Source organism: Borostomias antarcticus (genome assembly GCF_949987555.1).
Source record: "Borostomias antarcticus genome assembly, chromosome: 13".
NCBI lineage: Eukaryota > Metazoa > Chordata > Actinopteri > Stomiiformes > Stomiidae > Borostomias > Borostomias antarcticus.
In genome coordinates, this window is record NC_140246.1 from 5,400,625 (window position 1) to 5,416,814 (window position 16,190).

Below are 16,190 nucleotides of genomic sequence, written 5' to 3' on the forward strand. Positions count from 1 at the left end.
GGAGAGACCGTCTGCGTCTATCGGTTGCGTGCACTTCACAAAGCCCCATTGTTGCACCGACCAGATGTTTTCAGTCAAATGTTTTTCTGAGTTGCAGCTATTACCCCAGCTCAAGATATTAGGGCCGTAACGTGCTCGATGTAGTGATTCGTGTGTGTGGGTGGGTGGTGGGGGGGGGGGACATATCCTTTCGATAACTCGCCTGGCATGACTTTGCAGTCTGAACGGGAGGGGTACTCGGCTCAGCCTGCGTCACAGTGCCAGACGCCACGCCGGGCGTGATCTGGCCTCGTGAGGCCGTCCCGATCTCGCAAACTCACATTCCGTTTCCTCTCGCCAATCGGTCTGACACACCAGACGCTCCATCTCCGCAGAGATCCGTTCGTGCCAGATCAGAAATCGATCAGCGTCGGTCGGGGGAATCTGAAATACAAACAGCCGCGCCGGAGGAGCGGTTGAAGTTAGCGCGTGATCAACGGTGACAGACGGATGGCTCGTCCAATCACCTGCCAAGTATTTTTCGAAAGTGCCTGACCTGTTCCCAAACCCTTTCCAACGGAGAGTTCCCCAGACGGTCATGCGAAGCAAACCGTTTGGCGTGTCCGTGTAAGGCGTGAGCTGCTATTCCTCTCTCGGCTCCTCCTCTCTCAGCTCCACCTCTCTCAGCTCCTCCTCTCTCAGCTCCTCCTCTCAGCTCCTCCTCTCTAAGCTCCTCCTCTCTCAGCTCCTCCTCTCTCAGCTCCTCCTCTCTCAGCTCCTCCTCTCTCAGCTCCACCTCTCTCAGCTCCACCTCTCTCAGCTCCTCCTCTCTCAGCTCCTCCTCTCAGCTCCTCCTCTCTAAGCTCCTCCTCTCTCAGCTCCTCCTCTCTCAGCTACTCCTCTCAAACCCCTCGCGAGTGACCGAGGATGTGGTTTACAGCGAGCGTCGAATAACCTGCGTTTTAAAACCTTTACACTGTAAAGTGCTTCCTCCCCTCTCTCCGTCGGTCACTCACCTGGGCTGGGCTGTAGGTGACCGCCCTGGTCGGACACGGGCGGAGGTTAAAGGGCGTGCGTGGCGTTGGATCCGCCCCCTCGCTGGCCGCCTCCTGCCTCTGCCGCCCTGTGGGGTGGAAACGAGGGCCCGGTGCCATGGTGGTTTTAGCGATGGTGGGGGAGCTGGTTTACAACACAACCGTCTTTTTCTTAAAAAGCCCTCTACTATAAACTCCCTGAAAGTCTTTCTTGTGTGTCCAAGGCTTGCCAGAGGGAGCTATTGGAAGCTTTTATTTTTAATTTTATTTTGTCTTATAAGGTATCTTGGCAACGTTGCTTTTTGCAACGGGTAATAGCCAAGCCGTGTTGGCATGTGTTGTAGTTTGTGCGTGCGTGTGTGAGGCCTAGCTCTGCGTCGTCCCTGTAAAGAGAGAGAGAGAGAGAGAGAGGGAGAGGAGGGGGGGAGGGGGCAGAAGTGGATTCCTGCCGGCGCTGGGGGGGCTGTAGGCCAGGGCTGTGTTAATGGTTCTCGCTGGGTGTCTGGCGCACACGTGTGCCGCCCGTTTGATCCCCACTCCTGAAGCACCGCCGCACCGGCCTGGCCTCCCTGCATGCGACCGGGTTTGCTTACTCATACTCCTGCAGGCTCACACACACACACACGCACATCAAGCTAGGTCCTCACACACGTTCTTGGGACACACTTCATATTTGGAATGCGCTGGATTATTGAAGCAGCAGCCCCCTGCATTGGCTGAGCCTTTCTGTAGATTAGTCTGGATAAACCTGGTGAAGAACGTGTAACGTTAGTACCAGGACAACAAGTCCTCTCTGTAGATTAGTCTGGATAAACCTGGTGAAGAACGTGTAACGTTAGTACCAGGAGAACAAGTCCTCTCTGTAGATTAGTCTGGATAAACCTAGTGAAGAACGTGTAACGTTAGAACCAGGAGAACAAGTCCTCTCTATAGATTAGTCTGGATAAACCTAGAGAAGAACGTGTAACGTTAGTACCAGGACAACAAGTCCTCTCTGTAGATTAGTCTGGATAAACCTGGTGAAGAACGTGTAACGTTAGTACCAGGAGAACAAGTCCTCTCTGTAGATTAGTCTGGATAAACCTAGAGAAGAACGTGTAACGTTAGTACCAGGAGAACAAGTCCTCTCTGTAGATTAGTCTGGATAAACCTGGTGAAGAACGTGTAACGTTAGTACCAGGAGAACAAGTCCTCTCTGTAGATTAGTCTGGATAAACCTGGTGAAGAACGTGTAACGTTAGTACCAGGAGAACAAGTCCTCTCTATAGATTAGTCTGGATAAACCTGGTGAAGAACGTGTAACGTTAGAACCAGGAGAACAAGTCCTCTCTGTAGATTAGTCTGGAAAAACCTAGAGAAGAACGTGTAACGTTAGAACCAGTAGAACAAGTCCTCTCTATAGATTAGTCTGGATACACCTAGAGAAGAACGTGTAACGTTAGAACCAGGAGAACAAGTCCTCTCTATAGATTAGTCTGGATAAACCTAGTGAAGAACGTGTAACGTTAGTACCAGGAGAACAAGTCCTCTCTATAGATTAGTTTTGATAAACCTAGAGAAGAACGTGTAACGTTAGAACCAGGAGAACAAGTCCTCTCTATAGATTAGTCTGGATAAACCTAGTGAAGAACGTGTAACGTTAGAACCAGGAGAACAAGTCCTCTCTATAGATTAGTCTGGATAAACCTAGTGAAGAACGTGTAACGTTAGTACCAGGAGAACAAGTCCTCTCTATAGATTAGTTTTGATAAACCTAGAGAAGAACGTGTAACGTTAGTACCAGGAGAACAAGTCCTCTATAGATTAGTCTGGATAAACCTAGTGAAGAACGTGTAACGTTAGTACCAGGAGAACAAGTCCTCTCTGTAGATTAGTCTGGATAAACCTAGTGAAGAACGTGTAACATTAGTACCAGGAGAACAAGTCCTCTATAGATTAGTGTGGATAAACCTAGAGAAGAACGTGTAACGTTAGTACCAGGAGAACAAGTCCTCTCTGTAGATTAGTCTGGATAAACCTGGTGAAGAACGTGTAACGTTAGTACCAGGACAACAAGTCCTCTCTGTAGATTAGTCTGGATAAACCTGGTGAAGAACGTGTAACGTTAGTACCAGGAGAACAAGTCCTCTCTGTAGATTAGTCTGGATAAACCTAGAGAAGAACGTGTAACGTTAGTACCAGGAGAACAAGTCCTCTCTGCGCCTGTGTACTCAGTTGATCTAAGTTCTACTCATCCTTTGCTGCTGTGGATGTACTCATCCCACATTTCACTGCCCTAGATATTGAGCTGAGACTTAAGTGTGTGTGTGTTGTGTGTGTGTGCTTGCGTATGAGTGTGTGCTTGCGTATAAGTGTGTGTGTGTGTTTGCTTAAGTTGCTAAAATGACCAGGAGTGTCCTGTGCCAAGTCTAGATTGTCCAAATGCATTATGGGGAGACAGAGAGCTGTTAAGGAAAACTGGTTTCCAAATCCACTGTGGAACGCAGCGTTGGACCGCATTCAACATGACTGATTAATGCTTCAGGTACCAAATACAATGCAGCTCTTGTGGCGAGCGGCTGCTTTCTGTGCACGCCATTCGTTTGGTGGTGAGAGAATTCTTCACTCCGGGCCTGGCCAGAATTGCTAGAATTCTCCCAGCGGGGAGACAGAAAAAAAAAGCCAGCACACACTTAATGTCCAAGACCCAGAGAATCCTTCTGCTTCTTGTGAAAGTTCACTTTCACACACATCATCGGTCATAAGCAATGACTGATATATTGTCATAAAAAAAACACACAAAAAACACTTTTCTCTGGAGTGAAACCCAAGGAGTGGGTGGGTGTAGATCTGCTTGGCGGCCCGTGTGTTATTTCGGTGCCGTCTGGTCCCTGTCTGGTCCCTGTCTGGCTCTAGCTCGACGCTGGGTTTCAGGAATCGGCCTGTTGATATTGGTCAGATAGCCGAGACGTTTAAGACCGCGTCGCTTCCTCTCCCGCTCCTCATTCACAAACCCTCGGCGGTCGACGCCCAGCGTCGCTCGTTTGTTTCCCCCTCTCGTCCCGCTTAACCCCGGCTCCGTTCACAAATATGTCCGCGTGCTGCTTGGAAATAAGGCTATTTTTCGGAGGAGGCCGCTCTAAAAAAAGGACACTGCACAATGCCCCCGGAGGGCAGTGCGCTGGAGGAGTGCGCGGTATGACTCTTGTTTGACTCTTGTTTGTTTTTGGGACGGCTGAGCGTTGGAGGAGCGGGGGGGGGGGCGTCCGCCGTCGGAGGGCTGCATCAGACGGAGGTTTTAAAAAGCGTGTAAGTGGGACTCATTTAAAAGTGCCTGTTTTTGTATGGGCCGCCTCCCTCCCCCGACTGTAAAGATACCCCCGTCGGTCGCAGACGCCTGCTTTTGTGCGTCTCCGCTCGTTTCCACAACCCCACCCCGCCCCGGCTCGCTCGCCTGTTCCAGACTCAATGATCTGCCCTACCCCCCCCCCGCCCCTCTTCCCTACTGACACCCCACCCCCGGCTAGTCGAGGAGTGAAGACAACACTGCCTTTCCCACGCATACACACCAGAAGCTGCGCTGCGAGCCTGAAGCCTGTCACATGTAGCCTGCTCCCCTGATCACTACTCCCTACTCCCCTGATCACTACTCCCTACTCCCCTGATCACTACTCCCTACTCCCTTCTCCCCTGATCACTACTCCCTACTCCCCTGATCACTACTCCCTACTCCCCTGATCACTACTCCCTACTCCCCTGATCACTACTCCCTACTCCCCTGATCACTACTCCCTTCTCCCCTGATCACTACTCCCTACTCCCCTGATCACTACTCCCTACTCCCCTGATCACTACTCCCTTCTCCCCTGATCACTACTCCCTACTCCCCTGATCACTACTCCCTACTCCCTTCTCCCCTGATCACTACTCCCTACTCCCCTGATCACTACTCCCTACTCCCCTGATCACTACTCCCTTCTCCCCTGATCACTACTCCCTACTCCCCTGATCACTACTCCCTACTCCCCTGATCACTACTCCCTACTCCCCTGATCACTACTCCCTACTCCCCTGATCACTACTCCCTACTCCCCTGATCACTACTCCCTACTCCCCTGATCACTACTCCCTACTCCCTTCTCCCCTGATCACTACTCCCTACTCCCCTGATCACTACTCCCTTCTCCCCTGATCACTACTCCCTACTCCCTTCTCCCCTGATCACTACTCCCTACTCCCCTGATCACTACTCCCTACTCCCCTGATCACTACTCCCTTCTCCCCTGATCACTACTCCCTACTCCCCTGATCACTACTCCCTACTCCCCTGATCACTACTCCCTACTCCCCTGATCACTACTCCCTACTCCCCTGATCACTACTCCCTACTCCCCTGATCACTACTCCCTACTCCCCTGATCACTACTCCCTACTCCCTTCTCCCCTGATCACTACTCCCTACTCCCCTGATCACTACTCCCTACTCCCCTGATCACTACTCCCTACTCCCCTGATCACTACTCCCTTCTCCCCTGATCACTACTCCCTACTCCCTTCTCCCCTGATCACTACTCCCTACTCCCCTGATCACTACTCCCTACTCCCCTGATCACTACTCCCTACTCCCTTCTCCCCTGATCACTACTCCCTACTCCCCTGATCACTACTCCCTACTCCCCTGATCACTACTCCCTACTCCCCTGATCACTACTCCCTACTCCCTACTCCCCTGATCACTACTCCCTACTCCCCTGATCACTACTCCCTACTCCCCTGATCACTACTCCCTTCTCCCCTGATCACTACTCCCTACTCCCCTGATCACTACTCCCTACTCCCCTGATCACTACTCCCTTCTCCCCTGATCACTACTCCCTACTCCCTTCTCCCCTGATCACTACTCCCTACTCCCCTGATCACTACTCCCTACTCCCCTGATCACTACTCCCTACTCCCTACTCCCCTGATCACTACTCCCTACTCCCCTGATCACTACTCCCTACTCCCCTGATCACTACTCCCTACTCCCTTCTCCCCTGATCACTACTCCCTACTCCCCTGATCACTACTCCCTACTCCCCTGATCACTACTCCCTACTCCCCTGATCACTACTCCCTACTCCCTACTCCCCTGATCACTACTCCCTACTCCCCTGATCACTACTCCCTACTCCCCTGATCACTACTCCCTACTCCCCTGATCACTACTCCCTACTCCCCTGATCACTACTCCCTACTCCCCTGATCACTACTCCCTACTCCCCTGATCACTACTCCCTACTCCCCTGATCACTACTCCCTACTCCCTTCTCCCCTGATCACTACTCCCTACTCCCCTGATCACTACTCCCTACTCCCCTGATCACTACTCCCTACTCCCCTGATCACTACTCCCTACTCCCTTCTCCCCTGATCACTACTCCCTACTCCCCTGATCACTACTCCCTACTCCCCTGATCACTACTCCCTACTCCCTTCTCCCCTGATCACTACTCCCTACTCTCCTGATCACTACTCCCTACTCCCCTGATCACTACTCCCTACTCCCTTCTCCCCTGATCACTACTCCCTACTCTCCTGATCACTACTCCCTACTCCCCTGATCACTACTCCCTACTCCCCTGATCACTACTCCCTACTCCCTTCTCCCCTGATCACTACTCCCTACTCTCCTGATCACTACTCCCTACTCCCCTGATCACTACTCCCTACTCCCCTGATCACTACTCCCTACTCCCCTGATCACTACTCCCTTCTCCCCTGATCACTACTCCCTACTCCCCTGATCACTACTCCCTAGTCCCCTGATCACTACTCCCTACTCCCCTGATCACTACTCCCTTCTCCCCTGATCACTACTCCCTACTCCCCTGATCACTACTCCCTATTCCCCTGATCACTACTCCCTACTCCCCTGATCACTACTCCCTAGTCCCCTGATCACTACTCCCTACTCCCCTGATCACTACTCCCTACTCCCCTGATCACTACTCCCTACTCCCCTGATCACTACTCCCTTCTCCCCTGATCACTACTCCCTACTCCCCTGATCACTACTCCCTATTCCCCTGATCACTACTCCCTACTCCCCTGATCACTACTCCCTAGTCCCCTGATCACTACTCCCTACTCCCCTGATCACTACTCCCTACTCCCCTGATCACTACTCCCTACTCCCCTGATCACTACTCCCTACTCCCCTGATCACTACTCCCTACTCTCCTGATCACTACTCCCTACTCCCTTCTCCCCTGATCACTACTCCCTACTCCCTACTCCCCTGATCACTACTCCCTACTCCCTACTCCCCTGATCACTACTCCCTTCTCCCTACTCCCCTGATCACTACTCCCTACTCCCCTGATCACTACTCCCTACTCCCCTGATCACTACGCCCTAGTCCCCTGATCACTACTCCCTAGTCCCCTGATCACTACTCCCTACTCCCCTGATCACTACTCCCTACTCCCTTCTCCCCTGATCACTACTCCCTACTCTCCTGATCACTACTCCCTACTCCCCTGATCACTACTCCCTACTCCCCTGATCACTACTCCCTACTCCCTTCTCCCCTGATCACTACTCCCTAGTCCCCTGATCACTACTCCCTACTCCCCTGCACGCTAGGCCTGGATCACTACTACCCCAACCTCGCCACCACTCCTCCAGCTCTCTTCCCTTCCTTCCAGAAGCGCGGATCTAGAGTCACAGATCCGACGACCTGACACTCAACTAGTCAACACAAACATAAAACACCTATGACCCCCCGCGACTTAACTTCGCCTCGAATCGATGACGACGCTGCACTGTTCTGCGAGCCTGAAGCCCGTCATGTGCATCCGCTAGCCGCAGACGCCCCCACCCCCCTTCCCCCGCATGTTCCCAGCGCGCCCCCCGGGCAGGCGCGGCCCGCACGTGCGCGTCTGCGACGAGGGCGCTCGGCCCACTTGCCGTGAAATCACCATGGTGCCCCTTGTTTTTTTTTTAACCCGACAGCCTCGAGTTGGTCCTCGACCGTCTTCCCTCTTGTACTCCTCTCCGTTCTGGTCTCCCTTTTGTTCTGTGTGTTGCGGCGATGAATCGCGCCGTTTAGGATCCCTCGGATGTTTATTACACAGCCTTCAGGAAAAGTTGTTCCACGCAAGGCTTTGTTGTTGTTGTTTTTGTTATTTTTATGTCATGTTTGGTCTTCAGCTGTGCAAACAGTACGGCAGCACTCGGGAGGGGCTCGTTAAGCAGCTTAGCAGACCTGCCACCTCTTTAACGGTCAGCAACCTCAGGAGAGACGACCCCCGCCAGGTTATTCACCGAGCCAAGGGCCCTGCCGGGGCCCGTCAGCCGTTGACCCGGGCCCCGGGGCCTCTCCCGGGGGTAGCTCCGAGGACAATGGACTCCATGTTCTCCATGTCACATTACTGCCGTGACGACGTGCGCGGCGCGAGGCACGCGATAGCCAAGTCCGAACCTCTGCAGTCTCTTGTGTGATTAGAGCAGCGATGAGTCACACACACATACACACACACCCCGTAAGGAAACACACACACACACGCGCACCTTCACTCATCTCCTCTGAAGTGTCTAGACTTGCCCTCTGTGGAAGAGTAAAGAGAGAGAGAGGAAAAACTCGACTCCCTCCTTGCTTCATTGTTCTGTATTTGGTAGTGCGGTCTGTCGCTAACTTGGGAACGCAGTTCCGCCAACGTCAGACAAGGAATGGATCTACAGTTGAGAACTACAGTTGCTCCGCAAAGCGGCCGGTTTGGAAAGACAACACAGGCTCACGTTTTGTGATCTGACATTCCAAGACATTTTGGCACTACATGTTATCAACATTTCTCAGTATCAAATGTCTGGTAGCTTACCGCCAAAGGCGAACGCACCGTATTTTTGAAGACTGTCATTTTCATTTTCTACAACTCACCGACTTGTTTACACCTTCAACAGGGCCGGCGCTTGTACTGACTTAACCTCTGAGCCACAGATGCCTAGGTAGTTGTTCCTTTGACCTCAGCTTGACACTAGTCACCATACTCTTTTCACAGCTTCGTTAATCGACTTTACACAGCTTTTTTTTCCCCTCTCCTGGGAAAGCTGTTTAGGTTGCTTATAAACTTGCCGTCTGTGACAGGATGTGCCATTTGGAACCGTATTCAGGCATTCGCCTGTTTTTATGAGGGCCTGAAGGTAGCTGTCTCTTTGCTGACTGCGTCCCCACTCACTCATGTCTGGACTGCGGTTTAGACCAATCCCCTGCTTCAGCGGCGATCCACATGATAGATTTGAACTACATTTGAGCCCAGTGATACCGCCACGACGGTATCATAGCCCAGAGTTCCTCCCAGCCGTCCGCACGACCAGCGGTTGTTTGTTCCGCAGCGGCTACCAGGCCAGCTAGCGGTTTGTTACGCTCCGTCGCAGAGGAAAGGGTCGTGGTTCGGTCTGGGTCCGTCCGGGACAAACGCCACAGCATGGGCTCTGCCCCTGTTTTGCTCTTGGACATCCTCATGAACTCTGCTCCAGTTCATGACTACAGTGCCGTGTCCCTCGGCGGTTCTGCTTTTACAGTCCGCAACGGATCCCAGCGACAGTTCCCTGTGGACCCCGAGGATGGCTTGGGAGGGGGGAGGAGGGGAGGGGGGGGGGTGGAAGGCGGAAAGAGGGGAGGGGAGGGAGGGGGTGAAGGAGGAAAGAGGAGGGGGCGGCGGGGGTAGAGGTGAGAGTCGTCCAAGAGGGCAGTCCAGCTGGGAGGGTAATTAAGAAAAACAAAGGCAGCTGTTAGCACAGCAGCCCCCTCCCTCCCTCCCGGGTCCCTGGAGAAGCTTTTGTGCTGACGCGTGAAAGGCAGGATGTGTTAAAATGATGCACAAACACACACACACCCACACACACACACACACTTCTCTCTCTCTGTACACACTTCTAGTCCCTGCCCTCTCCCTGTGCGCAGGGCGCATCCACAAACAGAGCGGCAAAAGCCGTTTCCTCAGTGCTTTCCTGGCTGGGCTCTGGCCTGCCCACATTAACAGCACCTCCGGGAGTCTTTAGGCTACCTACGTCAAACTACACACCTCGCATGACCGGCGAAGTCATAAATCAAATGGTTTGCTTGCGAGAGGAAAAAAAAGTGGAGTGCCCAGGATCATGTGTTGTCCAAACAGAGGATGGGTTCAGTCGCCGGACATTCAGATTTAGTCTTTGTTGTGTTTTGTTTTGATGCAATAAGGCCTATTGGTTTTAGGACGGGGTTAATCATGTCCATTTACTCAGGTCTGGGCTCATTCTGTGTCCGTGCTTGAACCTGGCCGTCCACTTGTCCTGTATCGGTGCTTGTGGTTACCTGGCAACAGCAGCATTGTGTGTGCGTGTGTGTGTATAGGCGGCGCCACTTGAGACGCGTGTATCCGTCGCTGTCTGGTTTTTAATGCTTCGGACGGTACTTACGTGCAACTTTCATCCCTAGAAGCGCCCCGTCCACTCGTCCAGCCCTCCTGCTCATCCATAGAGCCAGGAGTAGTGGCAGGACAGACGAGTGGAGCCTGAGGCGTCCGCCCCCGCTCCTCCTCCGGCCAGACCGGAGTCATCGTCCCTCGTCCCGGGGCCTGAGCCCGGCTTCCTTTGGGGCCCGAGCTCGCCTTGCAGCTTCCCGTCCCTCATCCTTGCGTACGTCAGAGGCCCTGACGACGCCATCCTATGGGACGGCCCAGAGCGGCGAGGTCAGAGGGCACGGCGACGCCCCCCCCCCCCCTCTTTCAACGGCGGCTGGTTATTTTGATGAGCCGTGAAAAAAAAAAAAAAACTGGAAAATGCCAGCGCTTCTGCCGGATGTTTTTACCACAGAGGAGGGTCTCGAGATCACTGATTGGCAAAGAGGCTGTGAACTAAGACAGTGAAACGACGGTCTATATTGATGAGCGTAAAAGATTTGGGCATAACATTTTTTTTTTTTTTTTGTGCGATGTCTCTCGTCAGGTACATGTACTGGACGGACTGGGGCGAGATCCCGAAGATCGAGCGGGCGGGGATGGACGGGACCCACCGGGCCATGATCATCGACAAGGAGATCTACTGGCCGAACGGGCTGACGCTGGACTACAGCCTGCAGAAGCTCTACTGGGCAGACGCCAAGTACAACTTCATCCACCGGTCCAGTCTGGACGGCACCAACAGGTATGTCACACCGGTCCACGCCCGGGGGGGGGGAGGAGGCTACCTTTCACCAGTCCGGTCAGTCGGACTTAAATTGGCGTAGCCGGTTCTAACTCGTCTGTGACTGATCCATTTCCCCCCCCATCTTGTCTTAATTGGGTTCTGGATGTTTCTTTTCCCCCAGGGAGGTGGTGGTGAAGGGGGACCTGCCCCACCCGTTCGCCCTGACCCTGTACGAGGACACCCTCTTCTGGACGGACTGGAACACGCACTCCATCCACTCCTGCCAGAAGGACACGGGGGAGGATCGTCGCAAGATCCACTCGGACATCTTCTCCCCCATGGACATCCACGTCTTCAGCCAGAAGAGGCAGCCCACCTGTAAGCTCCGCCCACCCCCCTCCATCCGCAACCGATCACTGTCCCGGTGTGCCACGACGGACGGGTTTCGAAGCCAACCGCCGACATTTGCTCTGTACCGATTAATTAGAATAAGCGATTAAATAAACTACTGATTAAATAAACTAGTTCATTAACAGAACAAACGTTTAGCCGACCCCCCCTTAGTTTCCGTTGCCTTACAGTGAGAGAATTCCCCGTGGCCTTGTTTCGGTATAGCCAGACCTCCAGATCTCCACACTGTCTTTACGCTGTGCCAGCGCTGGAGGAAGGTCTGGACTCGTTACCATTCGGGGATAGAGGGGAAAAAACGCTCTACTAGTTTAGAATCTGAGTCCGTTTTATTGTCAGGTCGTTTCTACACATCCTAGGAATTTGTTGTTCAGTCGGTGCGTAACACTGATGGACACAACATTAGACAGGGTGCTGGGACCAGACGGGACAGTGCAGAGACAGGACAGTGCAGATGACAGTGTAAAATACAAAATGGTGTGCGTCGTGCGATGTGTATATACAGTATGTGTACAAAGTGTTAATGTGTATGCAATGTTTTTATATATACAATGTGTGTGCCGTTGTGATGTGTGTGCGCAGTGAGATTCTATGTACAGTACAGTCGGCGGTCATGTCTGGGCAAGAAGCGCAAAACGGTCAGAGGGGGAGGAGTCAGAGGGGGAGGAGTCAGAGGAGGACACGGGCCTTATTGATACGCTGGAGGCAGTCGGGAAGAAGCTGCTTTTGTGGCGAGGTTGTTGTTGTAGTGTCATCTAGTCTAGATTGAATCGGATTCATCCGACAACGTATTCTGTCACCACTGATGATTGAGCAGCACTAATAAAGAAATGACAAGGCTAATCCCCAAAAGCTACACCCGTTGAGTCAGACCACCCCCCAGGCATAATGTATTCTCTGGACAGTCGGATGTGGCTAGAATTATGTCCGAGGGATTTGCGGAATCCACCCTCCTCGGTGAATATTCCAATAGAACAATGCACAATGTCCCCACAGGGGGTTTGTTTAGAAACACTAGCTAGGAGAAATGATTAGAGCGCCGTCACCTTTCTCCTCGCCTCTGTGATCAGAACCAACAATGGTCCCCCTGTTCTCTGCCCCTGGGAGTGAACGCGGGGAATTTCTCATGGCACAGAGACAGGGGGCCTGCCACTCGGGGCACGATCCCTCTCCATCTCCCACACACACACACACACACACACACACACACACACACAGATAAGAGTACATTCTGGGTCTCTTAGATGGGTGGGGTGAACACTGTCATAACCTTCCCCATTCACGCCACAGCGTCCGCCCGTCGATTTCGCACAAAACGGCGCACAGCGGATCCGCTGCGGCGAGACGTCCGCGCGTCGTCTCGTGTTCCTAGAAGCGCCGGCGGGGTTTACTGACGCCTGTCCCGTTTCTCTCCCCCCCCCCACAGCCCTGAACACCCCCTGCTCCCTGAAGAACGGCGGCTGCTCCCACCTGTGCCTGCTGTCACCCGCCAAACCGTTCTACCGCTGCGCCTGCCCCACCGGCGTCCAGCTGCTGGAGGACAAGAAGACCTGCCTGGACGGTGAGACGCTGCGCGACCCAGGCCGCCACGCCGGACAGAACCGGGTGGAGCTCAACAGCCTAAACCCGTGGCCTGCACTGGCTTTTTTATTTCTTTTTTTCTAATTAGTATTATAATTAGCCTACAGCTTGTTTGGGTTTATCGGTAGGGTGTTTTTAGACCTCATCATTGAGGGATTTTGTTTTCGGCGTTTGTTTTGCTCTCCGGGGCGGCCCCTCGGACAGACGAGTGAAGGACAGATTTCCCCGTGTGCCTCGGTGGTAAAACACAGGGGCTGAGGTTCCTCCTGTGACCGTTTTACAAGAGCTCTGCCCGCCATCCAGACTGGATTCATTACAGCCTGACGTATCCGTCCGATCCCTCCTATACTGGCGGAGCTACCAGGATCTTCGCCCAGAATCCGCTGCTGTGCAGCCCTGGCCCATTTTCTTTTTCCTAAAAAACAGATTCTTGCCGTAACTTTATTCCCCCACCCCCTCCTCTGTATTGAATAAAATAAGTGGCCTATTGTTAGCCTGTTGTGGAGTTGTGAAAGCAGGCAGGCAGATGTATTGATAGGGGTACATCTCTGCCTCCATTCTCTGTCTGTCTTTCCTCTCTGGCTCTTGTTTTTCTCTCTCTCTCTCCCTCCCTCCCTTCCTCTCTCCTCCCCCCTCCCTCCCTCTCTCTCTCTCCCCCCCCCCCCTCTCTCCCTCTCTCTCTCCCCCCCCTCTCTCTCTCTCTCTCTCTCTCTCTCTCTCTCCCCCCCCCCCTCTCTCCCTCTCTCTCTCTCTCTCTCTCTCCCTCTCTCTCCCTCCCTCTCTCTCTCCCCCTCTCTTTCTCCGTCTCTGAGGCCAGCCGAGCAGCTGAAGGTGGTGCGGGCTGACCTGTGGTCGCCATGGCAACTCCACTCCACTCATTGGGATAGCTCTGTGTGTGTGTGTGTGTGAGTGAGAATCACAGCCCTAACCACCACCACCCCCCCTCCGTCTTTCTCTCTCTCTCTCCCTCTCTCTCTCTCTCTCTCTCTCTCTCCCTCTTTTATTTACATTTTTTGGTTCAGTTCCCCCAGTCAAAAGGCTGAGGGAGGAGTGAGGGCGGGGCGGCTTTTGTTGGGGAAGGGATCACATGCTCCCCCCGCAGACAATGCCCTCTTTCACCGACCGGCCTTTAACCGTTTCAGCAGGGTTGGTGGTTTTTCATTTCCAAGTCCTCCCCTTCTTAAATCAGGGGCTCGCCTCTAGTTTAGGGCCGGGGTGAGATGACCGAGGGGAGGCCGCTACATCTGGGTATTGTTAGATTCCGATTAGACCCCCCCCCTCGCCCCTCCCCGGAGAACCCCAAAATGTGACCCGGCCGCCCCCCCCACCCCCCCCACCCTAGTCCGTCCACTTCCTCGGACAATACTAAGTCTGGGTTTAAAGCTTTTGGTGGAAAGCCGCTAATTTGTCAGCGCCTTTTGTGTCCAACCCCCCCCCCCCCACTCACCCCCGCCGCACTGCCCTTTGGTTTGGTCCAGTGTACAGACCACATGTATTCACAGGGATTTAATGGGTGGCTACTTAGCAGGTTCACATGGTGATCGCTAGTCGTTGTCAGCAGGAGCTTAAACCCTCACATTCAGTTTAAGAATTGGGTAGAGCTGAACGCGCCTTCCCAGAAAGACGCTCCCGCTGTGGCGCTTAAACCAAAACTACTCATCGCTGACCGAAAACACTTAAGTATCCGGTTCCGAACGTTTGAATCATTTCCGGCTATTCTTAATTTTCTAAACCCCTCCTATAAGACGTCAGAAGTGTCACGCGTAAAAGACTTGGGGATTGTGCAACCGCTCACTAGGGACAGGTAGGATAGTCCTAGACGTTCCACCCTGTCCCAGCGGTGTACGGTTCCTGACGGGGACGGGGGGGTCAGCGTCAGCAGCAGAGACCCTCCTGAACAGAGCCGGGGGCACAGAGGGCAGGGGGGGGCTTTCAGAAAGCTTCCCAACCCTGTCCCACCGACAAGAGGGGACAGAGGGAAGAGAGTGAGGAGAGAGAAAAGTAGCTTTTGTAATGTTTCTGAGCAGTGTAACAGGATGGGGGTGAGAGATAGAGGGAACAGGGTAGGCCTCCTGAATGGCAAGGGAGGGAGAGAGGGAGAGAGAGAGAGGGAGGGAGGGAGGGAGGGAGGGAGGGAGGGAGAGAGAGAGAGAGAGAGAGAGAGAGAGAGAGAGAGAGAGAGAGAGAGAGAGAGAGAGAGAGAGAGAGAGAGAGAGAGAGAGAGAGAGAGAGAGAGAGAGAGAGAGAGAGAGAGAGAAGGGCTGGTTGCCATGCTTGACTGTTCAAAGCAGGTCTCAGAGCGATCGTTTCGGAGATGGGTTTTTTCCGGCAAGCTTTGACAGAAAGATATTGGGGACAGGAAGATATACTTTTCCCCCCTAAAACCACTTAATCCACTCCCCCCCCTCCTCTCTTAAATCAGTCCGTACGGCAGAGGGGGAAGGCTTTCTGGATGGAGTCACTTCGAGTGTTTGTGCTCATTTCTTGGCACGGCTTGATATCGCAATATCTGTTATGTGGCTTTATTGTGAGGATGATAAATCAACAACGAGCCAATCCACTTGAGTAGCCCTGACGGAATGGCAATGATTGTTTGAAGAGTGTTGTGTAGGGTCGCAAAATTCTGGGAATATTTACAAACTTCCCGAAATTCCCCAACGGGAATTAATGGGAATTTAACAGGAACAATCTGGGAAAAATATGGGAATTAACAGGAATAAATCCCATTTTTCAAGTTTATTCCTGTTAATTCCCATTCATTCCCATAAAATTCCCATTCCCATGGGAAGTTTGTGAATATTCACGGGATTTATAACTGACAAACCATAACTCCGCCTCTGTCGTCCAGGTGCCACCCAGATCCTGCTCCTGGCCCGCCGCACGGACCTGCGCCGCATCTCCCTGGACACGCCTGACTTCACCGACATCATCCTGCAGTCGGACGACATCCGGCATGCCATCGCCATCGACTACGACCCGGTGGACGGCCACGTGTACTGGACGGACGACGACGTGCGCGCCATCCGCCGCTCCAACCTGGATGGCAGCGACCCGCAGTTC

At 53.2% G+C, this 16,190-nt stretch overlaps 1 protein-coding gene across 2 annotated transcripts in view; it reads left to right on the forward strand.

Moving 5' to 3' along the window:
- lrp6 (low density lipoprotein receptor-related protein 6) overlaps nt 1-16,190 on the forward strand; it is a 48,692-nt gene that overhangs the window by 8,319 nt on the left and 24,183 nt on the right. For both annotated transcript variants that reach the window (XM_084447926.1, XM_084447927.1), the window contains exons 3-6: nt 10,962-11,159; nt 11,323-11,519; nt 12,976-13,110; nt 15,979-16,190. The exon at nt 15,979-16,190 is cut by the window's right edge and continues 185 nt beyond it. In XM_084447926.1, coding sequence (XP_084304052.1) covers nt 10,962-11,159; nt 11,323-11,519; nt 12,976-13,110; nt 15,979-16,190 — 742 coding nt within the window. The remainder of the gene's footprint in view (nt 1-10,961; nt 11,160-11,322; nt 11,520-12,975; nt 13,111-15,978) is intronic.